Source organism: Recurvomyces mirabilis, assembly GCF_035927965.1.
Source record: "Recurvomyces mirabilis strain CCFEE 5264 chromosome Unknown scaffold_8, whole genome shotgun sequence".
In the NCBI taxonomy this organism is placed as follows: Eukaryota; Fungi; Ascomycota; class Dothideomycetes; order Mycosphaerellales; family Teratosphaeriaceae; genus Recurvomyces; species Recurvomyces mirabilis.
This window is the reverse complement of record NW_027041942.1, coordinates 618946-644069: the sequence shown is the minus strand read 5'-3', so window position 1 is coordinate 644069 and position 25124 is coordinate 618946. Positions and strand designations below refer to the sequence as shown.

Here is a 25124-nt window from a genome sequence, read left to right as displayed (position 1 = left end):
TGTACCGTGCACGATCCTGTGTGCGTTACCAAGGAAGCATGAGGGCCTGTACGTATTAAGTTCTATGTGTATAACTATCCGACAGTCCTCCCTTCTCCCTCTGTCAGTATACGCAATGCAGGGCCAACCAGGTGCTGACTACCAGTGATGAGTGCGTGCATGTCTGCTTCCTCCCCGAGGCGCCGAGCAAAATGAATAGCGCTGCCGATAGCATGTTCATCCCAGACTCGAGTGCTGGGGTGTATACTGCTGAATACCTCCTTGAGTGCGACGAAACCGACGTTGCTGTTGAGATCCTCCTTTCCATGCGAGTCGTAGCTGGTAATGATGACATGATCGACGTTCGCCTTGTGCTCCTCAAAGGCCAAGGCAAGTGCTCGTAACAGTGCGAGCGGATCACGTAGCTCGTTGATATGACTGAAGATCAATATCCGCACTGGCTCCGCGTGCATGTCTTCCAAAATCTTCTTCGACGACTCGGCAAACCACTGTGCCGCTATGCCGATGCTCATTTCGTTGTGTGCTGCATCCAGAAACCAGGTATTCCGCCCTTCTGGCACGATCTGGAAGCGGCCTGGCCAGGACCATTGCTCGATGCCCATCTTGATGCCCTCTCTGCTTAGAACCTTGTTGGAAGACTGTCCAGAATGCTTCAGCCACGCCTCGACAACAGAGATAGCAAGTGAGGCGTTTTTCCTTTGTACTGCTGGTTCCAAGGCTGACGCATCAGCCGGCAGTCTGCTGTCCTGACCAACAAACCTCACATCCTCTCCAATAGCCTGGGCTCGTTCCCTGAGCACTACAATGACTTCCTCGCCAGCTTCCTGCTCAGTAGATAAGGCCACTGCGCCTGGCTTGAAAATCCCTGATTTGTGCCATGCAATGTCCTTGATAGTAGGCCCTAGCATGGCTATATGGTCCATGCCCAATGTCGTGATAGCTGTAACGACCGGAGCGAGGATGAAGTTCGTGGCGTCGTACTCACCACCGCTATGAGTCTCTATAACGGCTACATCTACCTTCTCGCTGAGAAATATATGGAGCGCCAGTAGGAAGTATAGCTGAAGATTTCGTGGCCCGCGAGCGACAGGATCCGGATTAGTGGCGTCGAATGAATGATGAAGTTGTGGTGTATTGTCGTAAAGCTCGAAAAAATATTTGGCGAACAGGCTCCTGTTCATGGGTATCGAATCAAGTCTCATCCTCTCCTCCGGATAGATGAGATGAGGAAGAGTGTACAATCCCGTCCGGAAAGGGCGACCAGTATTTTTGCCATGAGCACGTAATATTGATTCGGTGAAGGCGCAGGTGCTGCCTTTGCCTTTTGTGCCAGCTACATGGATGATTTTCAGAGAAGTAAGACTGTCCGGCTGTATGCCGTAGCGATAAGTTAGTGCTTGACGGCATCAAGGAACATAATGCACAACGTCGATGCCTACCGAGTGCCCGATCTGCTCCAGCCATTCCTTCATCCCGACAATACTCGGTGTGCCTCGTAGAGCAGTAGCACCACTTCTCGCTCCATTAACCTGGGCTTGACCATCAACGTATGCCGTCGCAGCACTGGGTCTGCGAGGGCGCCGACGGCTTTCTATAATGGCCAGCGCGCGCTGACAACACGTCAATCTCACGCGAACCGGTCAGAAGACACTGTAACGTACTCACCTCGTATGTACGGTTGTCCTCGTCCATCATTGCCGCGGCGCTTGTCGCGAATGCTCGATATCGTACTCTCGATGGGAGACAGACGCTATGAAAGCTGCCATGGCGATATCTGATCGCGTCTATGGGTCGAGGGAGGCCATTACATCCGCAAGTAGGTACTCGCATCGATCATGGTAGTCAGATCACCGTCAAATTCGGTAAGCGTCCGTCAGGCACCTAGCTTACTGGACCATGAATGGATTGTGGTTGTCGATGGTGTTGTTAGAAGGAACGTGAAGTCAAGATTGATGTGGAGACTCCAAAATGATAAGTCCTCCGTGCAGTGACAAAGCACATATATAGACCACTTTACCAGCAGTAATACTTTGACGAGGTCAAAGCGGTGGTTACAGAAGTTTGATGTCTCTTCGAACATGACGTTTGTCGAATACTGTACTGAAAATTGGTTGTGTACTGCATCGAATCAACCCTCTATATTTGGCACCTCAACGGCCATGAAGTCATCCCCAACGCCCCCGCTATGCTGTTATGCACTATACTTTGCACAGGGACAATGAGAAAGAATTCAAGATCTTAGGTATAATGCCCACCCAGGCCATCGTCTTTGCAGCAAAGCCGGTGTGCTGCTGCCGTCCGCTGCACTCGAACATACCAGTCCTTATGGTGCGCGTGGCCTAGCACCCCGTCATCCGCAGACCACCAAGTCACAGCAGTCTATTCATCAACCGTCGCCTAGACGTCTGGAGGATAGACTGGCTCAGCTTGTGGGTTACTTCCCTGACTGTTGAGGAAGCTGAGGTAGCAGTTCCAGCCTGCAGAGATGTTAATATGCGCTGCACAGCTCGGAAATATGCTCGATAGGACTCACCTAAAGATACTATGTTCACGACCAGGACCCTGTGCTCCAGTGGCACAAACTTGAAGTTCACCAGCTGCACTGCAGGCCAAACCATCCAGTTCTTTTTCAAAGCATTGAAATATGTGCTTTCTAACTTCTTCTTCGGATCCGTGCCTTCCAGCACAGCCATCGTACTCAAGAACACGAACAAGTTCGTACTAGCCATGATGCACTGATCGGCTGCCACACGTGCCACAATTTCGAGGTTGGGTCGGCCAGGAAGCCGTACAGCTCTTTGTAGGAATCCAAACCAGAGTGTAGCGGCAGGACCGAAGACGCAACCACCGTATAGGGCCATGCGACCAGTGCGAGCCAGTTCATGGTTGCCCCAGCCCTTCTTTTCGACCAACTGTTGAGCCATTGTGTCGCCAGTCGCGAAGAGAATCGAGGTTGTGATAGACTGGGTAAGGAGAGGTCGAGCGGCGAGACGAGCCTGGTACCTAGGAAGACATGTTAGTCACTATGCCTTAAAGTGCTATGATTCTTGCCATTGGCTCTAGACCTACCATCGTAAAGCTGCAGCCATCTTGTCGGTGTGCCGGCTACTGGAACACGATATGGGTGAAGGTGAAGTGAATGCTGAGAACACAGCTTCGATGAATGTCGGGCGACCGTCGACTACTTTTTCGCTTCACACCGACCGCTCCCTTGCAACGAAGAAGAACTTTGGGAGACCAGAAGCGTAGCTTCCTTGCCCGGCTAAATCGGCCGGGTCATATTCAAGGTGTTTTGCTTTGCTGCACGTGTAAAGCTAACTCAACCTTAAATTCGAGCCGCACCTTATCGCTTATCGGCTCGAAACACACCGGGACGACATTTAAATGTTTGTTAGACGCGTCATATATACACTGTTCTATTTACATGGCAGCTCATCTCATGTACCTGTCAGGACTGTCGATACTTACAGGCCGAGCACAAGGCCAACGATCTTCATCGCCATCATGGCTACGACCAATGGTACATCCGCGCCAGAAGGCGTCTTCTCCATCTTTGACACGGACCTATACAAGATTACTATGCAGTGTGCTGTCCTTCGCTTCTTCTCAGAGGTTCCCGTGAGGTACCGCTTCACCAACCGTACACCACAGATGCAACTCAATCGACGGGGCTTCCGATGGCTTGAGACTCAGGTTGCCAAGCTGGTCAACATCCGCGCGACTGACGATGAACTTGCATGGCTCAAGAAGACATGTTCCTACCTGGATCAGAACTATATCAGATATCTCAAGGACTTCACGTTCCGACCCAAGGATCATGTCAGGCTGGACTTCAACCCAAACAGCGAGCATGGTGGCGACGATGTCTTCGGCGAGCTGCATCTGGACGTGCAAGGCATATGGGTCGAGACTATTTTGTACGAGATCCCTCTACTTGCATTAGTATCAGAAGCCTATTTCAAGTTCGTCGACACAAGCTGGACGCATGATGGCCAAGTCGAAAATGCCAAGGAGAAAGGTCTCAAACTCATCCAGAACGGCTGCGTCTTCAGCGAATTCGGCAGTCGACGGAGACGAGACTATAAAACCCATGAGATGGTCGTGCAGGGTCTTGTTGATGCCCAGAGGGCAGCCGATAGCAATGGTGATCATTGGAAAGGCAAGTTCAGCGGCACGTCGAACGTCCATATGGCTATGAAGCATGATGTGATGCTGATAGGAACGGTAGCACATGAGTGGTTCATGGGTATTGCGGCATTGAAGGACAATTACGCCGACGCGAACGAGACAGCGCTACAATACTGGACAGGCACTTTCGGCCGTGGCGTACTCTCGATCGCTTTGACGGACACTTTCGGCACACCCGCTTTTCTGCGCTCGTTTAGAAAACCTGCGCCAAAGAGCGGCACGATCGATACTCAGCAAGAAGGGGAGGACCCATCGTACGCCGCGATCTTCACGGGCGTGAGACAAGATTCTGGCGATCCACTGGAGTATATCAAACTGTTGCAAAAGTTCTACAGAGATCACAAGATCACCGACAAGAAAGTCATCGTCTTTTCCGACGCGCTCAACGTGGACAAGTGCATCCAATACAAACAAGCCACAGACGCCGCCGGCCTGACACCTAGCTTCGGCGTGGGAACGTTCTTCACGAACGACTTCAAGCATTCCAGTGGCGAGAAGAAAGGGGAGAAGAGCGTTCCGCTGAATATCGTCATCAAATTGAGCGAGGCCAAGGGTAGAGCGGCGATCAAACTCAGTGACGATAAAGCAAAGAACATGGGGAGTGATGAGTTGGTGCAGAGGATCAAGCAAGAGGTCGGGTATGAGGAGAAGAGTTGGATAGGTGGGGATGAAAGCCATCGGTGGGATTGAGCAAGGGGTTGCAAGCTCTCACGACTGGAAGTGTGAATTTCCATGGGCCGAAGAAGCTTCATTGGCGACATGATGACGACTGTATGATTATGAGAGGGACGAAGTTTACGACGCGTCAACAAGGAGTCCGCGGTGGCGTTCCGCCTGAGTGCTGTACTATGGCACTAGAGCGCCGGACGAGCAGGTTGCTGCGCCAATTGATATGCTGACCACTCGTTTCGAGTGCAGCATGCTGATATAGGAGCAGAGTGCTGCATGAGAATGACAGGGCTCACACACCGGATATTAAATCAATCTTCGCACTACGGAGGTTAGCATCATAGCTCAGCTTACTCGGATGCTCGTCATCCTAATGTGGACAGAATGCGACTTGCGCAATCCGACATCGATACTCGTAGTGCGCTATCGTACACCTAAGACCGTGACTTGGTAAAGCGCTTGGTAGCAAGACCTTGCGATCAAGCACCAAAGCATTAGTTGAAATCATCATCACCGTCCACCTCCGGCTCGCCCTTGACAACCTTGCCGCCTTCGCCATCCTCGTCGTCATCGGCCTCCCCAACAACCTCCTCACTTTTCTTCTTGCCCTTGGCACTACCCTTCGCCTTCTTGGTAGGACTCTCCCCATCACCATCAGCGTCCGTCTTACCCTTACCACGCTTTTTGGGCGTAGGGTTGACCGGAGTCTCGCCGCCCTCACCATCGGCGTCCTCGCCTTTGCCCGTAGTCTTGGTGATGCCGCCTCTGGCCATGATTTTGGTCTTAATTGCACGCCATGCATTGGTGGCCGAGCGCGGGTTCGTCATGCCGCAGGCCTTGGCGAGCTTCTCGTAGTCGACCTTCATGCAAATCAGTAATGTGTGGACTCACTGGTGGTCTGAGACTTGGCAGAGTAGACGATACCTTGGGCTCCTCGACCATGCAGTTCCACGCCTTCGCCATGATCTCCGTCTCACGGGCAGAGAAATCCTTGTCGGCCATCTGTGACGATAGTGGTCAGTGTTGTAAGTAGTATGATGGTATGGCACTGCGTCGGTGTACCTTGAGTGAGCTTGTGTTGGGATCTGCGTAAGATGAACGTATGTTCTGCAGTGCTGCTGAATTGCTGAAGTAATGTGAGAGAATGTTTTCGCAATGCGACGGAACTGAGTAATGTGAGAGAATGTTTTCACAATGCAACGAAAGTGTGTCAAAGGTCATTGCGCAGGACATGCAGGACTTTTTGTGAGTGCATGCATGCATGTGACAGGTCGTTTGGCATGATTCACTTCGTTGCCTGCGGCTTATGCACGCACTGAGCCTCTGTGTAACTATAGAAGCAGGGGTCTTGGAAACAGGTCACATATTCGAACACATGTGCCTGCAATATTCTTAAGCATCGCGACCGCATTGTGGTAGCATCGAGATGCATGTCGGATGTCTGGCGATATTTCTCTGGTTGCATGGCAGAGCATATCATCGTGGCAACTTCACAACTTCACAAGGCCGGTATGAGCGCCTTGACACGTCCACGTCCCAAGTCTTAGTCCTGACAGTACAGCGGCAAACGCTCTCGGTACCGCTACTGCCTGAGTGGGTTTGCGAGCTGTGTTCTAGATTTGCTCTGGAAGGAGCAGAGGATTTCGTCATATATGGAAGTCGTCGGAGCGTCGTGACTTGTACGTCTGAGTGCACTCACTGCTCGAAGATATTGTTGCCTCCAAGTAGTGTCGAACCACATTGAGAGTCTTAGACGGTGCATCCGACACGCAGCCTCAATCTCCCTACGATCTCTGAAGAGAATATGCGTCGGTAAGGTGCACATGATCTCCTCGCGAGCGTGCGGCTTTCTCTGAAGGCTTTCACGTGATTGAGCTCACTGGCGTCCGGCGCCTATAACAGCATTTCAATCTTTCCTTCCAGTACCGGATCACATACCATACCGTGTCAAGATCGCCCGAGAATTTAATCCATCAAGACATATCACATCACGCTCTTTCCAAGCAGACTTCTCCACAACATCCAAGATGTCCAACAAAGAAGGCGGCGCCTCTTTTACCGCCCTTGACTTCCAACACCTTGCGACCGCTATGACCTGCACCAAGTCTCCCATCGAAGTCGACTACAAGCTATATGCCGAAAAGGCTGGTTTCAAGAACGCGGCATCGGCTAAGGCTTCGTGGAACGGTCTGAAGAAGAAGATGTGAGTCAAATCCCTCTGAGGTATTTTGTATGGTGCAATAGCTAATCATGTTCCAGTGAGAAAGTTGGCGGAGGCGCTACCGTTTGTATGCATGGAATCATCCTCTGAGCTGGATCCTCGGACATGCTGAGTCGTACTCCTAGCCCGCTCTCACACGATCACGGACTCGGCTGAGAACAGCAAGAAGGGTGGCAAGGGTGGAAAGAAGCGCAAGGGGGTCGAGGGTAGTGACGATGGTGAGGGAATTGGTGATGGTGAGACCAAGAACTCAAGTAGCAAGAAAGGTCCAGCCAAGAAGAAAGGTCGACAGGCTCCGACTAGTAACAGCAAGACTAAGGACAAGGTCGTGAAGGATGAGATTGATGAAGAGCCGGAGCCGGAGGTCTAGGTCAACGATATTGAGGCCGAGGAAGAAGCTGTATGGAGCTGCTGCTTCATTTCAGCATCGACAAATCGTGACTTGATGGCTGGCATGGTCCTGTGCGATGATCAGGCGCTTACAATTATTGCATTATAGTGCAGGAGTCGGCCGCACAATACTTGAGCTAAGGTGTAGCACTCTTCTAGTCGATGGCGAGGTCACCTTCAACCACATAATTATCGTCCACCACTCTTCTCTTCTTGGGCGAGCCAATGTTCTCGTCCGTAGTCCCTCGTCTCCGGCCTTTTTTGTCCTTGCCTCTGGCAAGCTGGCCAGTGATAGGCTGCATAAAGCTGTCCCTATGCACAGCACCTAGCATGCTTGACTCGTCGTCATCCACGTTCTGCACATCTTTAGGTGTATTTCCGACCATATCTGAGCTGACTGCCGCGGCCGTGCCGTGTTGCGAACCAGAATCTTCGCAGTTGTTAGGAGATGTAGGGTCAATATATCCAGTGAGCTGTGTCTCAGCAATTCTCGTGGCATCGTCGCTAAGCCTATGAGCTTCACGAAGATGTCTGCGCCATCGATAGGCCAGTGGAAATGCTTTATGATGCCGTTCGCACGACTGAAAAGGACAGAAGTATTGAGGCGAATCGTCGGCATGAGCTACTAGACCAAGAAGCTGGTTTTCAGCATCTTTGATGGCTGCCACGCTAAGCTTGTGTACCCGTCGAAGATGCTCACGCCATCTGAACGGTACAGGAAAAGCTTCGTGATGCCGTGCACAAGACTGGAAAGGGCAGAAATACGCTGGAGTGAGCTCTGGCTCTGCCAAGTCAGTTTCTTCTTCGCCTTCCGAGTCGGTGAGAGGCACCATCTCAGGCCGATACCCCACAAGGCGATCGTCAATCGCATCAGCTCCAGTCTCAGGCATGACTCGAAAGGCCATTGTCTCTCCGAATAAGTCAGCGCATCGTTTCGCAGCACGATCTATAACGGCCAGATCCCAGCCTGTCAGCGCCGCCATACTGAGCACATCACTCCAGTCCCGCTGGCCGAGGTCGTGCTTAGACTGGCCAGAAGCACGTCGTCGTGGCTTCTGAGACCACTTTGGCGAACCCTCGTCGGACTCAGCCATCTCCGAATTAGCGTCACTGGACTGTGTGCTCGTTGTCGATGCCTTTCCTGTTCGTGGTCTACTTGCATTGCGACTTCTAAATGGTTGGGAGCGAGACCGTGATCGTGCACATTGTGGTCTGGATTCACCAGAGACTTGATCGCCATGTTGTTGTCGACGATGACCTGCCCGACTTTTGTGTAGCCCGACTAATAAATCGTCAAATTTGCTCAATATGTGCCGCAATGTCGGTCTCAATAGTTCATGAACCTGATCGTCATCTGCGGTGAGTGATGGCTGACAGAAATCTTGCCCAAGAGATTCGGGGGGCGTGTGGTACGTGCCGTCATTATCTTCGGTCTCGTCATGCCGTTCGACATAGCTTGTAAGGTCTGTGGCCCATACACGACGACTGAAGCGCTTTTTTGTTTTGCGCAACACAGTAGCCTGTAGCTCGTCCTGTATATCTTGACTCGCGTGCCATGGTTCAGACTTCCGATACGTATCAAGATCGTGAGCAACGGCAAGATCTACACCAAAGCCCTCATCCCTTCGAGGCACATCTGTCACAGGCAAGGGCCAGGAGGTCCAGTGTGCATCTGGATGCCACGGTGACTTGTCATATTTATCTCGCTGGATCCAGGCCTGCTTGCTCTGCCATGGCTTGGCAGCAGCGGCTCGTACGGGATCTCGTACTCTAGCTTTCAAGGCATGGGTGTTGTACAGGTGTACGCCAAGATCGTTGGCTCGTTGCTGGTCCAGAGATGTGGCAAGAGAGCGCTCATCAGCAGTGTGCTTGTACCACGTACTTGCGAGGCCTTGGAATTTGTTTAGACGGTCTTCGTCGTCATCTTCCGATTCGGAATTTGCATCGTCCACCTTGGATGGTCCGGGCAAAGGCGATGATGGGAAGCCCCCTTTGGCGTCCCGGTCGGGCATTTCTCCAGTATCATCGTCCGGACGGTCCTGAAGTGATGGTGGCGGCGATGGTCGAGGAGTGCTTGCCTGACTTGGGCCGAAGATGGAAGGTTCAGATGGTTCATCCATATTGGAAGCCATCGTCTCTGTGCTGTCGTAACACCTCGACTATCTGGCTGAATGACATGTCTGAGGCTCACTCGGTCGACTCACAAGCTCCCCCAGCGTGAAGTGTTGTGCTGTGAATGTTGCGAAAAGGAAGCGCCGTCTGCAGTCCACTCACTTGCTGCGCGTGAAGAAATCACGCTTCCCGCTTGTGGATCTAGCGCAATTTCAGGCTGCCTCTTGCCGATTCGCCGGCGCCATGCCAGTGAGTTCTTGACAATTTGGTCGCGCTTGCAAACCCGTACCATATCAACCACTCCAGGAGACTCTGCCCGGCGCACAGTCTTGCTTACACCGCTCTCCTCTCACCGATCGCTCACTAAGCCACCATCACTCCAGCCCTACAACAACCACGAGACTAGAATGGCCACTGATCTCACTGTCGCCGCAGGCGCAACTCTTGGCATAACCTCGAACGAGCCCGCGGACCCAGTCCCTCTCGACACCATTCCCATCTCACCCAACGGAGCCGTGACGGATGCCACCAACGGTGCCACCAATGGCAATCATGACGACGACAAGATCGTCACTGTCTTCGACGACCCAGCAAATTTCAACGTCAAGCACCAGCTGCAGAATCCCTGGACGCTCTGGTTCACCAAGCCACCAAGCGGGAAGCAGGACTGGAACGAGCTGTTGAAGGAGGTCATCAGCTTCGACAGCGTTGAGGAATTCTGGGGTATCTACGTATGACTCTACACATCATCACCCACTCACGTGCTTACAATTACTGACTCGCATTACCAGAACAACATCACGCCTGCCTCGGAGCTTGCCCAAAAATCCGACTACCATCTCTTCAAGAAAGGCGTCCGTCCTGAATGGGAAGATCTGCAGAACAAGCAAGGTGGTCGCTGGGCCTACACCTTCAAAGGCGGCAAGAACGCCAACGACGACGTCTGGTTACATATCATGCTAGCCGCAATCGGCGAGACCCTCGAAGAAGAGAACGACAACGAGGTGATGGGCGTCGTGGTCAACATCCGCAAGGGCTTCTGGCGTGTGGGCTTGTGGACGAGGTCTGCGGGCCAGGCCCCTAAGAAGGGCGCAGCTGGTGCTAATCAGGACACGGACAAGGCGGACAGCAAGAACAGGCTCGAGCGTATCGGCAAGAGGTTCAAGGCTGTGCTGCAATTGCCGGACAATGAGCAGGTTGAGTTCAGCGGACATGCTGACTCCGCTCACCAAGGTAGCAGCAGGGCCAAGGCTAAGTTCTCTGTTTGAGGAGGAGACTGAGCGAACGTGAAACGCATCGAAGACATGAAGCGATCGAAGATGAAGGGAGAGCATGACTTAGGCAAGGAATGGCATGGCTGACACACGAGCATCACTTTATGTGCTCGAGGTGGCCCGCCGGACGTGAAGCATGTGGCCGTCCGGACCGGCACCAAAATCACATTGAACATTAGCGGCATAGCCATGGCGTTTTCACCGCATAGCATGGCGACACCATGGGTGCGAGATGATATGAGATCAAAGGTATATTCCAATTCGTGCATGGGAAATAATGGCGTTCTCGTGTTTGCTAAGGCTTGCCGCAGATACTTCTTTATGTAGCTTGTATGCTACCAGCATTATGTATACGCTGTACGATAGCTTTTTGGTATGAAGCAAGCTTCTTGCAGTCGCCGTTCACTTCCAGATTCGTGGAGTCTCTATCATCCGGAAGGGACTTGAAAGCCGGCACGGTGCTATCGTCACCGGAAGTACGAACGGATTACTGATTTGTATGCTATCACTGGCTCCTCGTGACATACATGGATGTGCTCCACTGTACACCGGGTCTGAGTGGGACATGCTCGAGGGTCTTTGTTCCCGAAATACGACTGACCCATCAACCTGGCTCTGAGGTCCTCATGGCATGATGAAAGGATTCTAGGTCTTGTGGGAAGCGCGAATAACAGTACAATGGTCATTATTGACTCGCGATTTAGATACCGTACAAGCATGCAGTAGGGCCCGTCCTTCATACTCCAGATCACAACATATTCAACACTACCGTACATATCTGGTTTTACTGGAAAAGACTGCAGATATGTGTACTAGGTTCTGCGCTAACGAGCGCATCGTCTCTCCCTGGGAGCCACCAGTGCCGGTCACTGGTAAGTACTCCCTGACTAATGACTTTCACCCTCTCTTCGAACCCGAGATGTTCCCGGACGCAAGGACAGAGGTACTTATGCCTTATTGCATGAGCTTGGCCACGTGGCATGGCATATGCGACTTGACAGCCATCGTGATGATCCCATTATGGACCATGGCCCGATTGGTGAAATGGGGTTTGTGCTCGAGCACATGGTATGGGGCGGTACAGTCAAGATAACCGAAGGCTTCGAAGTCCGCCCCGGCGTATTGTTTCTCAAAGAATATCCAAGTGCTTCACTTTGTGCCGGCTACAAGTACAGCCATCTTTCCTGCACTGTCGATCCTGACGAGACGAGCAGCATCGATCGTCTGTGGCGTCTCCTGCACCACTGGACAACGTCTCTGTTTCGGGACAATTATTGGGACTTGGCAGTGGCGAAGCATGGCGCCGAAGCATTGAAGGTACCGCGGCTGTGCGGATACGTGCGCACGTTGTCCAAATGGATCTGCGATGAGGAGGACATCGAGGCTGAAAGAGCCATTCTCGAGAGCGTGATCCTGAGAGACGACGCAGGCAACGAGGTGGACACCGGGCCCCTAAGCCCGTGTCCTGTGCTGAAGCGTAAGGGAATTTCCGCATGTGAATGGGAAAAAACGCCACTTCATTACTATTACGACCCTAGTGATATCGTTGCAGGACAAGAAGATGTCGACCCGCAATTTCTGGTACCAAAAGGTCACTTGATGCTATGGGACGGTACCTTGATACCTTCTACGCTGAAAGACAAGGTGGAAAAGGTTTTGAAGGACGGACAAGCACAGCCATCAGACGGCGATTTTGAATATGCTATGTACTAACTTGTCTCTTCTCGTTGCGTCACGAGTATTAGCTAAAGAGCTGACTACTTCGATACAAACAGACGCTTTCCCAGTACACTCATCATCCCCTCACGCCCAGCGCCCGCGACAACTGCTCGTGAAGTTCCGTTCAACAGATTTAAACGGTATTGACTCCGATTTCGAGCTGTATCAGCAGTCGATGTGAAGGGTACGTGCTGGTGGTTCTGTCATTGCTCATACTTCATTCAGACTAATGGCGGCCTGGAGACGACACATCGGTGCATGACGTCGGCATTCAAAGTGAGAAGTGGCAGTCAGACAAAGCAGCCTTTATCAATCATTACCCACAACGGAACAATAGTCCTTTGTAGCTCTTGATCACACTGCGATAAGCTGCGTATGGCAATGGCAGAGTCTCTGGTCGCCATGTACGGTGCAGACATAATTGACCTTGTTCGACAAGAACCGAAGCAAGATTCGTGATTTACACCAAATTTGTCAACATGCTTTGCAGATTTCTCAACCTCCACGAGCTGTGGGAACCACGAATGCTGGTCACTGGACGGTACACCCTTAAGAAAGAGTTCCACCCTCTGTGCAGCGCAGACAAGTTCCGAGGACAAGACTTTGAGGTAGTAGAACCCGCTCTACGACTCCTCTCGCACTTGCTTCATACTGACATTGTGATAGCCGCATTCCATGCAATACTTTACGCAGACGTCCAGGGTCTCGATGATCTTGATGCGAACAACCCCGGCGGGTACATAGACTTCCGAGAGCAGATCGAGCCACGGGAACGTGAGCGGACCAGGTCAGCTCTCGTGGAAGCTGCTCAGTATCTGCAGATCATGTAAAACGAACTCCCTAGAGAATTAGGGACCGCTGCTTTCACTTACGCGGAAGTCGCCATCTCCCAGAAGACCTCCCTAGTACAGCCGTCAGAAGTCTTCTCACCGCGTGGCATCCCGCAAGATCTGGCGGAGATATGGTCAGTGCCGGCAGAAGAGACTTCACATTACTCTTTGTCAGGCAACAGCAAGGAAGACAGACTGCTCTCCGGAGCTCGAGCCACAATCTCATACTCCAAGTTCCTGTTCGACGATATGCATGAGTACTACAAGTCGTGCGGAGGAGATCTCCAGCGACTGAGGTGGGTACTACCATGGCTCAGCTTCGCATCGACCTTGTTACACGAGCTTGGACATGCTCTTTTCAGAATGCGACCGAAGCCCACTGGAGTCGTTGAAGAACCTGCGATTGCACCCGCTACTGTGAGTGAGATCGGCTTCTCGCTCGAGCACATCGCTTGGGATGGCGTCCTCGATTGTTGCAATCCAGAAGGGTCATTTGTGATGACGGAGTGGCCATCCCCTGGCCTTAATGCGACTTACAATCATATGGGCACGAGCAGAGCCGCTTCTGGCGCCGGTATTATTGATCGAACCTGGTATCTGCCATTGGCATGGGCCCAGCTCCTTTTCCACGATGATTTCTGGACCTCTGATGGACCAAGGCTGGGAGTGCAAGCATTGCGAGCACCTCGGATTAGTGGTTATGCTGATATCGTGGAGCCTTGCACCTGCCGGCTTGAGGAGAAGGAGAGAGCGCCAGAGCTAGACGGTGAGGCGATCGCGATGTGTAAGTCAACTTATAGAGTCGTCGAAGATCCCGCCTGCAAGATAGGACAATGGGACTATCACCCGGACAGACGTCGAAGCCTTTCTCTAGGCATCAGGACCACCGATGTGGCGCCCGAAGGGTATCTGATGCTCTGGGACGGTACATTAGTGGCATGTCAATACAAGACAAAAGTTGAGAGGGCTATAGCGGAGTGCACTCGCATACCCACCTTTTTCAAGCGGTATTGGATAGATGCTATGTGAAAGGCCCCCAGTACCTCTTCGAATTCTTCCTTCCGAATGTTGACTCGGCGTGCTGATTCGATAAATTCTGCTAAAACAGTACCTCTGTGGCTAGAGAGACCGGAGACAGTCGCACCCTGGCTACAGCACAGACGTCGCGAGCAAGCCATGAAGTCTCGAAACATGGTACTATGGTTTCTTATAACAGCATCGGAAGGCACGCTCGAAGTTAGAAAGTATCTACTGAGAACTTGCTGGCACACACTAAGAGAGTCCAACGCCGCCGGGTCGTGGCTACTGATTGTCCGTGATACAGAAGTCTGTGCCCCTTTATTCTGTATTATGTGTACGCTCCGCAACTCTCGACTTCATCGATAGCTCGCAGTGTTGTGAAAACACAATTGCCATGAGGCCAAGATTGGCTTCGTAGCCAACGCCATTTACCCCGCAACATGTCCAGCAGAAAAAGACCAGGACTCGGGAAGCAGTGGAGTGCTGGGCCACGAGAGCAAACCACCTTATGGACAGTAAGCCAATTCACGTTCCTCTGCTGTGGCTCAAGTCAGTCATGGTTACCGTTCAACTGCCCCTAACTGGCTTTGTCTTCAAGCTTAATAAACACTAGCTGGAACTTGTCAAGGTGAGGACAATTTGATTGAGTGAACAATGGATATAAAGAGGCAGTCTCTCTTTCACTTGCAGATCCAAAACTTCGTCTTGGTGACTTTACACACACGATGTTATACTTTAAGCCCTGGAACGTGACCGAGGGGGAGGAAGAATACGGCTTTGACCCCGTCTACGAGAACCAATCCGACTCGGCCCACGGAGAGGCTACTGGTGTTGATGGCGTCGTCTCACAGGAATCTGACGACCTCGCCAATGAAATGCATCCAATCTTCGCTCTCATGAATTTCCCTGGTATCAATTTCGAGACGATACTGCCATCCTTGCGGCTTGCATCTCTCCTCATCGATACGGACTGCTTGTTGAATTATTGGCACAATCTATGGTTCGGCGACCTTCTTCGCGTTGACCGGGGTGATGGTGAAGACGACTGGCATTGGGCCTGCTTCCCAAGTAGGTCCATACTCTCGTCAAAGGACAAGGCGATGGTCCGTAGTAGATTGAAGACGATGGCAGGTATGGTCAGCTTCCATCGTCGTAAGACTCTTACTGAAGCATTGTGCCAACCATCAGATGGTCACCTTGGCTGTGTGGCTCCTTATACGTACGGAGACTTCCCTGGTGCTTGCAGTACGGTCTACTACGACGAGAGTATCGTCGCACAGCTATCGCAGTTGGATCGTACTCGGGATTGCGAATCGTTTCAGCGGTTTCACCTAAACAAATTTTGCCAGACTAATGGTCCATGAACTAGCTCATGCTGCTCATAGGGCTGCTTCGAACGTTCAGGAGGAGCCTTGCGGGTTTGTAACTATGGGCGAAGCAGGCTGCGACTGGGAGAACGATATCTTTGGCGATATAGGACACACTTATGAGTCTGAGCACGCCATGAACCATATCGTCAACCAGTGGCCCAACGGCTGCATAGGCAAGAAGTACCTGAAAGAGGGATGGCACATATGGATCTAACACAAATGTCCAGACGTCGACATGGGCTAGGAGATACCGTAATTTTACGTCCGTGCACTGTTCACCACATCGTTCTGGGAGCAGACAGTCCCGATACAAGGTGCTGCGGCCCTGGAGGTACCAAAGCTTCGAGGACATTTATATGAGGCAGACGATGACGGTAACATGACCATTCGGCGACCATTCAACATGGACAGGATATTATATGAGCAGAGCTTACCAGAAGACTGCTGCATTGATGATGCCTATGAAGGCACAATAAGACCCATTGCTCCAGGTGTCGAGTACGAAAGCTTTGGTCGACTGTTGAGCATCAGACACCGAGGCATTGTATCCACCCCATCCATGCTCGCGGGCGTGGCAGATCGAGCATCCTTCATCGAAGACGTGGTGGGACACTACGGGCGTCAAGAGTCCGAAAGGATCGATCGGAAACTGGTATGATGCAGCTGTGGCGGACTGGTGAAGCTTAAGTAGTCCGTCCGGCACAAAGCATGCGCAGTGATACCGGTGTTTTTCATTCGTGGATGTTGTACGTTATATGGTATCAGACACAGATCTCAAGTCCTCTCCTCTCGTACCTCACTGTTCGTCATGAATTCGTGATAGTCTTCACAGCCATGGTCATCTCATTAGAAGGACCTTTCGCTTCCCAGCGGCTCGATCAAAGCTTGGTGGAGTCGCCATGACAACTTTAGCTTCATTCCTCGCTCCAATGCCTTTCAGAGCATCTCAAGCCCTCTTTTTTCCAACAGTCTTATCATTCAAGCCGTACACAAGCGCCAACACACCAAGAGCCGTCAGCGCAACATTGCCATAAACACCGATGTCCATAGCTACAGTATGATGCGTCTGCAGTCTCCAGTGCGAGTAAGCGCCAATGCCGGTGGTGATATGATGGAAGATCGTGATCAAGATCGCAGCTCGAGCATAAGGCTTCTTGTACTGGCTCGGAGCAGGATCTGCCAATGAGGATCCAACTAGTGATGCAGGCAAGGGCACTGCGTCAGCCATGGCGAGTAGCAACATGGCGATGGCCCACAGGCCCCAGGCATCTGTGCGGATGTTGTAGAGCTCGAGGTCTAGTGGAGTGTCAGCCATCGACCGGCGATCAGGCTACAGCATACGCACCATTAGGAGCAGACACAAGCTTCTCCATCGTCCATTGGGCAGGAGGGCGGAACCAGCCAGCTACGGTGACTGGGGCGATAATTCTCATTAGGCCGCGCAAGAAGTACCAGAATGCCGTGCCTGCCGCTGGTTAGTCTGAAGTTTTGCTGGAGACAGCCCTATTAGTCTTACCGAACACATAGGCATGGTAGGTCTACACAAATTAGTAATCTTGGATCCCCGATAGCTGAATCCGACTCACGTTGGTCAGACCTTTGACAGTCTCGAAAAGCGACATCTTGGCGACTGCCTCTGCTATCTTGTTATGCGACCGAAGGCTATCTGAGAAATACCACAAATGCGAGTTATCATAAGAAGTGAGGTCGGGAAGGCACACAATTTAAAATTGGCACAAAGCCTGCACGAACTGCAGTGACCACGAGTGACATCGCGAGCGTCTGTTGCGAGCGGCTTGCGTCATCAGGCATAGCACAACATGAGATCCACATGCACTGGTCGACCAAGGCAGGAGAATAGACAAATTTACATTATCACGGACTTTGAGTAGTGGATACGTTGACAGGCTTCACATTCGTACATACAGGCTTTTGTAATATGGCTGGAGCATCGCCAGCCGTCCCGCAGCTATAGCATCTGCAGGTACAGAGCTTGGTGAGCTGCTATATAGTAAGAGCTCACGTGTCTCATCTGCATACTATGACTGTGGCCCAGACTTCTCAAAATAGATGGATCATGCTTCGAGAACGTAGCTGCTACCCTCTCATGAGCCCTGCAGCGGCTGTCCTAGACCGCCCATCGTCACCATCTTGATGGTCATATACTCATCAATGCCATACTTGCTTCCCTCACGTCCAAAACCAGACTGCTTCACGCCGCCAAATGGTGCAGCAGGATCCGAGATCAGACCTGTGTTGACTCCGACCATACCAACTTCAAGCGCCTCCGCAACTCTGTAACAGCGTGCGAGATCTTTCGAGAAGAAGTAGCCAGCCAGACCAACCTCGGAATCATTCGCTTGCTTCACTACTTCGGCCTCTGTGTCAAATGGGAATAGACCAGCGACTGGACCAAACGTCTCCTCGTGCGCCAAGTCCATGCTCGGAGTCATATCGCGTATGACAGTTGGCTGGTAGAAGTTCGAGCCGAGGTCAGGCAGCTTCTGGCCACCGGTGAGCACTTTGCCACCTTGTTGGATAGCATCCTGGACATGTGCATCGACCTTGCTGACAGCGCGATCGTGGATAAGCGGTCCATGAGTGACGCCTTCGGAGTAACCGCCACCAACCTTGAAACTGTTGACTTTCTCTGTCAGTGCCTTTGCGAAGCTGTCGTAAATGCCCTTCTGCACGTATATCCTGTTCGCACAGACACAAGTCTGGCCTGATGATCTGAATTTCGACGCGATGGCACCATTGACCGCGGTGTCCATGTCTGCGTCGTCGAAGACAATAAATGGCGCATTGCCTCCAAGCTCGAAGGAAAGCTTCTTCAGCGTATCAGACGACTGCTTCATGAGCAGTTTGCCTACGCGAGTTGAGCCGGTGAAGGAGACTTTCTTAACAATTTCAGAGGATGTGATCGTCTCGCCGACCTCTGCAGTGTTCTCCAGTGATGTGACGATGTTGACCACGCCTGGCGGAATGCCGGCACGATGCGCGAGCTCAGCAAGCGCCGCAGCTGTAAACGGTGTCTCGCCCGGAGACTTCGCGACCACGGTACAGCCTGCTGCCAGTGCCGGCCCAATCTTGCGGGTGATCATAGCAGCTGGGAAGTTCCATGGCGTGATTAAGCCAGCAACACCAATGGGCTCCTTGATCGTGAAGACTCTGTTTCCGGGAATGCTTGGAAGGATGGTATCGCCGTATGCTCGAGGTGCCTCTTCACTGAACCACTCGAAGAAGTTGGCAGCATAGTTGACTTCTCCCTTGGCATCTGCTATCGGCTTTCCATTCTCCCATGTGATCAACTTCGCCAGATCTTCCGCATTCTCCATCATCAGATCGTACCACTTTCGCAGCCACTTCGACCGTTGTCGTGCCGTAGTCTTCTTCAGCTCTGGTAGCGCAGCCGCAGCAGCTTTGATCGCTTCCTGTGTATCTTCCTTGTCCATCTCCGGCATTGTGCCTATAAGCTTCCCAGAAGCCGGGTCGTAGACCTCGAAGGTCTTGCCCGACTTTGCATTAACCCATTTGCCATTGATGTAAGTCTGGTTCTTGAGCAAAGACTTGTCGCTCAGATCTGGGACGCTGTGCTGCATGGCGTATGAAGCTCTTAGTATTCTCAAGTGGTTAGATGGCTGGATGTGTGAACGGAAGATAGGCTTAGAGGAGAGAGAGGCAATAAAGGACTTCATCTTGGATGATGGATGTGGGTACGAGTGACGAGAGACGGCAGGGTCGCTAGGCATTCACTTGCACCTGGGACTGTCTCCAATTGTTCTTGAGGTGTCCACGAAACGACTCTTTGCCGACGCGAGTTCGCTCCCAGCGTGGAGCTCGAGCTAGACTCTATCCTACAGCATGACGATTCTTGGGAATGCGGAGGACAAACGCACGTGACATGATCCGAGAGTAGTTCTAATTCTTTGGATTCGCGCGCGAATCACTTCAATGTCATGCGTTCAGCCTACTGTTCCTGATGGTAATCATTTCATGAGTCCCATAACAATCACAATGAGTGAATCACTAGCTACGCAATAGCATTGGCCAATCCTACAGCCGTCTCGGATGCTGCGACTATCGCTGCGGGCTCAGTGCTATACAGCGAGGGGCTTAAGAGACAGACATGAGGTTCATCCGAGCGATGCTCAAAGAATTCTGATCATCACTCTACACAAAAGTATCTTCCAGACGAGCCAGGCCAGGAGTATCACCAGTGGGGCCAATATGGCCGTGATAGCTCTGGCAAGTCGTTTGCGCTGGAGAGCCATCGCACTGACAATCTTGGAGTACCGCTGATTGCTGAAGCTGACCCGGCTGTATTGCGTGACAAAGCCAGTGAATGGAGCGTACCGAGAGATGACTTCTTCGAATGCCTTGTGCAAGAGGTGGTATCGAGACCGTACTCCGGCACGAATCTCCCAGTAATTTGAGATGGCGAGATCATTGATAGCGTGCGCATCGGCAACCCGCTCAGCATTGTAGCACTCCAGGGCGTGTCCGAGCCCTAAATCAAGGGCCTCGGATTCATTCAGACAGCGAAACAGCACCTGCACATCTTCCAGACCGGCATTGACGCCCTGGCCGTAGAAACGAACCATAGCGTGGGCCGCATCGCCAAGTATAACGGCGCATGAGCCGTAGACATGGGGAGAACATTTGATGCTGATGAGCGGCTCGTGCGCATTCATCTCGAACTGCTTCCGTATACTTTCGAGGCCAATGAGCTCTGCCGCTCCTGGAAAGTTTCGCATGAAAAAGTGCTCGACTTGAGAAGGGTTGCGCTCCAACTCGGCAAACGTACTCAAGGAAGCAAAGAGCGTGCCTGCTGTCGACTTATCCGCCGCAGGGATGGCCATTAACATCATCTCATTATTTGGCCAGATGTGCAGATGATCAGGACTCACGGAGAAGCCATTCGATGCAGAAGGAGTAGTGAATGAGCCCGCGGTGGCAGCGGGTATGGTGAACTGGCACCACAGGATGTCGACCCAGGTCTGGGAGTAGTCTAGGCGAGAAGATCTCATCATAGAAGTGCGAACGGCGCTGTGAGTACCATCGCATCCTAGGAGCAGATCGAAGACATGCTGCGATATGTCCTGTTGCTCTAGATGGTGATTTTGACAGTGCCGTTCTGCCAAGTTTTCGTCTTTTGCCTGAATCTGCTGTTGCTTCAGATCTATCGTTGTGATCTTGTGTCGGAAAAAGAGTTTGACGTTCGGGAGACTCTCTAGCTCGTTAAGCAGGAGCTCTGTCAAAGTGACCCGATCGATCGCTAGGAGGCAATGTCCGTGTATATCGTACAGCTGCTCCCGTTCGACTAGAGCTTGGCTTGAATCTCTTCCGTGGACCATTCGTCCTCGAAGTGGTCTCGTGCTCCGCTGGACGGCCTGGAGGAGTGCTGGCTAGCAAGATTCTCGAATGGCGTGGAGACTTCTTTCCGACAAAGCCAGCTCAATAGACTTAGCAGGGTCGGCGGAGAAGCAAGTTCCCTTTGAATTAGATTTCCGAACGTCTGAATTATACCTTAGTGTCACCTCATGTCATGTGCAGTGGCTTCATCACCTTCACGACGTTCGAATACCTCCACGTCCCATCCCCTACGGCCTGCGTATAATGCCGCCAAGGCGCCAACGGGTCCGGCACCTGACACAACGCACTTCAATGGAGCTTTCCGCATGTTAGATCTGGCGTACCAACTGAGGTGGTTATTTATTGATACTGTGCATATGGATAGGCAGAAAGGAATGCTTAGGTCATATATCTGACCAGACTCGGCAGGTGACCGAGCAAAGCATTCGTCCGACGCTCAATGATCCAGCAGGAATTGAGCATACTGCTGAGTGGTCCTCCTGGGAAGACGAACATTAAGACGCCCACCGATGATCGTAATCCAACATGAACGGAAGGAGGAAGAGAGTGTCCTTTGGCGTCGATCCCACTCCGATGAAGCTGTTTTCGACCTTACCCAATTTGGTAGGATCGCGCCCACTACTCCGTTGCGCGTATACAAGGTCCTTTGTCCTTCCATTGCACCACCAACACGACGATCACGACGGCCATTGCTGGAGTCCGTACGCACTCTACGGGGATCGACATAATGCGCTCGGCTACAACCATGGCGCTGGGTCCTAGTATGGCTAGTGCAGAGTGTACGCTGGTCTGCACACTGGCCCTACCCCTGCTACTCCGCCGCGACCTGTCACCAAGCCCGAGAAGTGTTGTCTTCGTGGTACCCGAAATCAGTACCTGCGTGAAAGGCACTGATTCCGACAACGCGGTCGATGATGACGGAAGGACTCCATGAACTTTTCCGCGCTCCTTAGAGGCATAATTTCAGTGGAAGGCCGACTCTTCCTTCAAGTCATTGATATGACGGCAACGCGATACAGAGCACATCCTGCAAGCGACCGACCTCACTTCACCTCAGTTCTATTCACACTGACCGATCTTGGACCAGACGCCCTCAGGAAGCAAACATGTTGCCGAAGACTTACAACCTCTTCTCCAAAAACTCGATACCTGCTCTCTTCAAACGTTTCCAACCTAGACTACAACCAGACGCTTTCGTCGCTGCGGCACACGTCTTTCCCATGCGACTCAACAATCATGTAGTTGATGATCTGATCGACTGGCAAGTAGCTCGAGTTATCATGCTCATGATTTAAGTCCATCGCGATGGACTTGACTGGCAGTCGCTAATTTTCCAAAGGTCTGATGCACCCGCCGACCCAATGTTCAAACTGAGCGTTCCACAGCCAAATATGTTGGACCGAAATCATCTCGATTACATACTGGCAGCGATGAAGCGTCCCGAAACGTCTCGAGTGGAGATGAGGAAGATATCCGAGCTCGTTCGAACGCGCATGAATCCGCATCCTGCGGGGCAGAAAGAAGAAAATGTTCCCCAGCTCGATGGTAAACCTGTATCTGGTTTGCAGCACAAGTATCGCGAGACGGTGCTATTCTTCCCTTCCGAGGTAAGTCCAGCTCCACCCAACTCTCGTGTGCGACTCTCGATGACTAAGTGATCATAGGGTCAATACTGCCACGCATACTGCACGTACTGTTTCCGTTGGGCCCAATTCACATCTGTCGGATCCGAGCAGGTGTTCAAGTCTTCGAATCGAGATGTACTCCTGCGGTATGTGCAACAGCATCCGATGGTATCAGATGTCTTGGTCACTGGAGGCGATCCCATGGTCATGCCAGCGTCTACGTTACGCCACTACCTCGAGCCGCTCTTTGGGCCGGGTAGCCCACCTCACTTGGACACCATTCGCATTGGGACAAAGTCGTTGGCTTGGTGGCCGTACCGCTTCGTCCACGACCCAGATGCCGCGGACATACTCCGACTCTTCTCCGAGATCACGGCATCAGGAAAGCATCTCACGATACAGGCACATTTCAGTCATCCACGAGAAGTGGAACATCCAGTTACGCAAGAAGCTATCCGGCTTATCCGTATGACGGGAGCACAAATACGCTCTCAAGCACCCCTTATCAAGCACGTCAACGATCAGCCTAAGACGTGGGCGTCAATGTGGAAACTACAATCGAGGCTTGGAGTCATTCCGTACTACATGTTTGTCGAACGAGACACAGGTGCACGGGACTTCTTCTCGGTCCCTCTCACACGAGCCCTGGATATATTCAGTTCCGCATACTCTCAGCTACCGGGCACTGCACGGACTGTTCGGGGTCCTTCCATGTCGGCGAGCCCCGGCAAAGTCTGCGTTCTGGGCGAGACAACGATCAACGATCGGCGCTACTTTGTCCTGAAGTTCTTGCAAAGTCGCAACCCAGAATGGAGCCAAAAGGTCTTTCTCGCAGAGTTTGATCCGAATGCATCGTGGTTTGATGATCTGAAGCCAGCGTTTGGTGCTAAGGAGTTTTTCTTCAATGAGCAGTATCAACAGCAAAAGCTGAATGTTGACGGAGGGTCGTCAGGTCAACTGTGTGATGTCGATTGGCTTGCAGGAAAAGGCGTCACTAGCGATAGTGGGCAAGTCGATCTCTCGATGTGACCAGCAGTCCATCTTGTTCATGGTGATCATTGATCTTGTTTCAACCACACCCATTGCCATTGGTCTCCTGTGACATAAGGTGTGAATTCATTGACCTATCTGAGGCCTGCTCCCCATGGCAGAACGTCCAGCGATAGATCCAGATAAGTTCCACTGCTCATGCTCTGAACATTACAGGACATGCAGATTTTAAGCGGTCACTATGTCAGCACTGACAGTGCTTGAGCCAGAGTAGGAGCTTCGGGACGTTGATCAGGAGCATGTTCGGACACGAGCTTGTGGTAGGTGTTTCCAATGCACACCGTGCCAATTTTGTCACTAACTAAGTGGCCTTTGTGCGTGAACCTAACGATGATATCATAACACCCCCGGCGCCTATGCCTCGAATTTCATGGCTACTGAAATCAGCAACAAACCGGGCCAAGATCAATGTTCAAGCTGATGAACCTGTAAGCAGGTAGGAGCCATTCACTCTGCTTCACATTTTGCTAGTGAGAAGTATGCTCGCCGGCACATGTCATTCTGCTCCAAGTGCACCATGCAGTGCAAAGAACAGGATCTGGCTCACAATGTCCTGCAATTTCCACAGAGTGTCGTGCGGACTAGAGCTTGATCTGCGGTCTCTAGTCAGCAGCGGTCATTGTCCCAAAAGGTCCGCAGCCATCTTATGCGCTCGGGCAGAAGGGCGGCGCTTACTACAAGACCATTCGACTCCTTGTTGATGGTGACTTGACAGCTCAACCGACTTGTGTCGGTCAACCCCGACGCCAGATCCAACATGTCATTTTCATCTTCGGTGGGTGTCTTCATCTTGGCGAACATCTCGTCGCCTTCCACGACGACATGGCAAGTCGAGCACGCGCATAAACCTCCACAAGCGCCTTCAATTTCCATGGGACTAGTCTGGGCAACTCGAAGCAAGCTCTCACCATCCAAACCCCAGGAAATGTGTTCCGAGCCATCTTTGTCTACGAACGTGATCTTGCGCTGACTCTTGGTTGGAGTTGCTTCGACGTGTGCATAGCGACGAAAAATTGCGGTCGGGGGAGGTGTCGCCGTTGGTGCTCGTCGCTGGGAAGATAGGCAGCGGGCGAGATTGTTGTCATTCAATCGACACGGAAGCCCTGATAAAGACTGTAGATATCTTCGTTGGTGAGTCGATGAGTGCCAGAGCCAAGTTCGGATTCGCATGGTATTCATTGTGCTCAGCGGCATTAGAGTGGCACTACCAGACATGATGGTTTCGAGAAAATGTCAGGACCACCTTATGCACTACTTTGCCTGCCTCGTCCTACTCATAA

The 25124-nt window shown here is 51.9% G+C and overlaps 14 protein-coding genes across 14 annotated transcripts; 7 read left to right on the top strand and 7 right to left on the bottom strand.

The window, feature by feature from the left end:
* Positions 1-74: 74 nt before the first annotated feature.
* Positions 75-1692, bottom strand: LTS14_003873 (uncharacterized protein; the record flags this gene model as incomplete). The annotated part of the gene is made up of 3 exons (XM_064836575.1): positions 75-1370; positions 1440-1610; positions 1666-1692. 3 exons carry the CDS (start codon positions 1690-1692, stop codon positions 75-77), a joined length of 1494 nt encoding a protein of 497 aa, XP_064695966.1.
* Positions 1693-2397: 705 nt separating this feature from the next.
* On the bottom strand, positions 2398-2924 carry SYM1 (Protein required for ethanol metabolism; the record flags this gene model as incomplete). The annotated part of the gene is made up of 2 exons (XM_064836574.1): positions 2398-2477; positions 2534-2924. 2 exons carry the CDS (start codon positions 2922-2924, stop codon positions 2398-2400), a joined length of 471 nt encoding a protein of 156 aa, XP_064695965.1.
* A 580-nt stretch (positions 2925-3504) lies between these two features.
* On the top strand, positions 3505-4878 carry NPT1 (nicotinate phosphoribosyltransferase; the record flags this gene model as incomplete). The annotated part of the gene is given in 2 exon segments (XM_064836573.1): positions 3505-3520; positions 3536-4878. The coding sequence occupies 2 exon segments, from the start codon at positions 3505-3507 to the stop codon at positions 4876-4878; spliced, it is 1359 nt and encodes a 452-aa protein (XP_064695964.1).
* A 473-nt stretch (positions 4879-5351) lies between these two features.
* On the bottom strand, positions 5352-5859 carry LTS14_003870 (uncharacterized protein; the record flags this gene model as incomplete). Its single annotated transcript, XM_064836572.1, has 2 exons — positions 5352-5717; positions 5749-5859. The coding sequence occupies 2 exons, from the start codon at positions 5857-5859 to the stop codon at positions 5352-5354; spliced, it is 477 nt and encodes a 158-aa protein (XP_064695963.1).
* A 1025-nt stretch (positions 5860-6884) lies between these two features.
* Positions 6885-7448, top strand: LTS14_003869 (uncharacterized protein; the record flags this gene model as incomplete). The annotated part of the gene is made up of 3 exons (XM_064836571.1): positions 6885-7060; positions 7117-7145; positions 7204-7448. 3 exons carry the CDS (start codon positions 6885-6887, stop codon positions 7446-7448), a joined length of 450 nt encoding a protein of 149 aa, XP_064695962.1.
* A 175-nt stretch (positions 7449-7623) lies between these two features.
* Positions 7624-9600, bottom strand: LTS14_003868 (uncharacterized protein; the record flags this gene model as incomplete). The annotated part of the gene is made up of 3 exons (XM_064836570.1): positions 7624-8609; positions 8660-8750; positions 8812-9600. The coding sequence occupies 3 exons, from the start codon at positions 9598-9600 to the stop codon at positions 7624-7626; spliced, it is 1866 nt and encodes a 621-aa protein (XP_064695961.1).
* A 387-nt stretch (positions 9601-9987) lies between these two features.
* On the top strand, positions 9988-10848 carry TIF45 (eukaryotic translation initiation factor 4E; the record flags this gene model as incomplete). Its single annotated transcript, XM_064836569.1, has 2 exons — positions 9988-10311; positions 10372-10848. 2 exons carry the CDS (start codon positions 9988-9990, stop codon positions 10846-10848), a joined length of 801 nt encoding a protein of 266 aa, XP_064695960.1.
* An 811-nt stretch (positions 10849-11659) lies between these two features.
* On the top strand, positions 11660-12567 carry LTS14_003866 (uncharacterized protein; the record flags this gene model as incomplete). Its single annotated transcript, XM_064836568.1, has 2 exons — positions 11660-11726; positions 11774-12567. 2 exons carry the CDS (start codon positions 11660-11662, stop codon positions 12565-12567), a joined length of 861 nt encoding a protein of 286 aa, XP_064695959.1.
* Positions 12568-13052: 485 nt separating this feature from the next.
* On the top strand, positions 13053-14432 carry LTS14_003865 (uncharacterized protein; the record flags this gene model as incomplete). The annotated part of the gene is given in 2 exon segments (XM_064836567.1): positions 13053-13399; positions 13418-14432. 2 exon segments carry the CDS (start codon positions 13053-13055, stop codon positions 14430-14432), a joined length of 1362 nt encoding a protein of 453 aa, XP_064695958.1.
* Positions 14433-15148: 716 nt separating this feature from the next.
* LTS14_003864 (uncharacterized protein) lies at positions 15149-16007 on the top strand (the record flags this gene model as incomplete). The annotated part of the gene is made up of 3 exons (XM_064836566.1): positions 15149-15491; positions 15555-15719; positions 15793-16007. The coding sequence occupies 3 exons, from the start codon at positions 15149-15151 to the stop codon at positions 16005-16007; spliced, it is 723 nt and encodes a 240-aa protein (XP_064695957.1).
* A 732-nt stretch (positions 16008-16739) lies between these two features.
* On the bottom strand, positions 16740-17415 carry LTS14_003863 (uncharacterized protein; the record flags this gene model as incomplete). The annotated part of the gene is made up of 4 exons (XM_064836565.1): positions 16740-17089; positions 17139-17258; positions 17310-17331; positions 17380-17415. 4 exons carry the CDS (start codon positions 17413-17415, stop codon positions 16740-16742), a joined length of 528 nt encoding a protein of 175 aa, XP_064695956.1.
* A 483-nt stretch (positions 17416-17898) lies between these two features.
* On the bottom strand, positions 17899-19395 carry UGA2 (succinate semialdehyde dehydrogenase NADP+ linked; the record flags this gene model as incomplete). Its single annotated transcript, XM_064836564.1, has 1 exon — positions 17899-19395. One exon carries the CDS (start codon positions 19393-19395, stop codon positions 17899-17901), a length of 1497 nt encoding a protein of 498 aa, XP_064695955.1.
* A 571-nt stretch (positions 19396-19966) lies between these two features.
* On the bottom strand, positions 19967-21150 carry BNA4_1 (kynurenine 3-monooxygenase, mitochondrial precursor; the record flags this gene model as incomplete). The annotated part of the gene is made up of 2 exons (XM_064836563.1): positions 19967-20038; positions 20077-21150. 2 exons carry the CDS (start codon positions 21148-21150, stop codon positions 19967-19969), a joined length of 1146 nt encoding a protein of 381 aa, XP_064695954.1.
* A 1380-nt stretch (positions 21151-22530) lies between these two features.
* LTS14_003860 (uncharacterized protein) lies at positions 22531-23823 on the top strand (the record flags this gene model as incomplete). Its single annotated transcript, XM_064836562.1, has 2 exons — positions 22531-22776; positions 22834-23823. 2 exons carry the CDS (start codon positions 22531-22533, stop codon positions 23821-23823), a joined length of 1236 nt encoding a protein of 411 aa, XP_064695953.1.
* Between the last annotated feature and the right edge of the window lie 1301 nt (positions 23824-25124).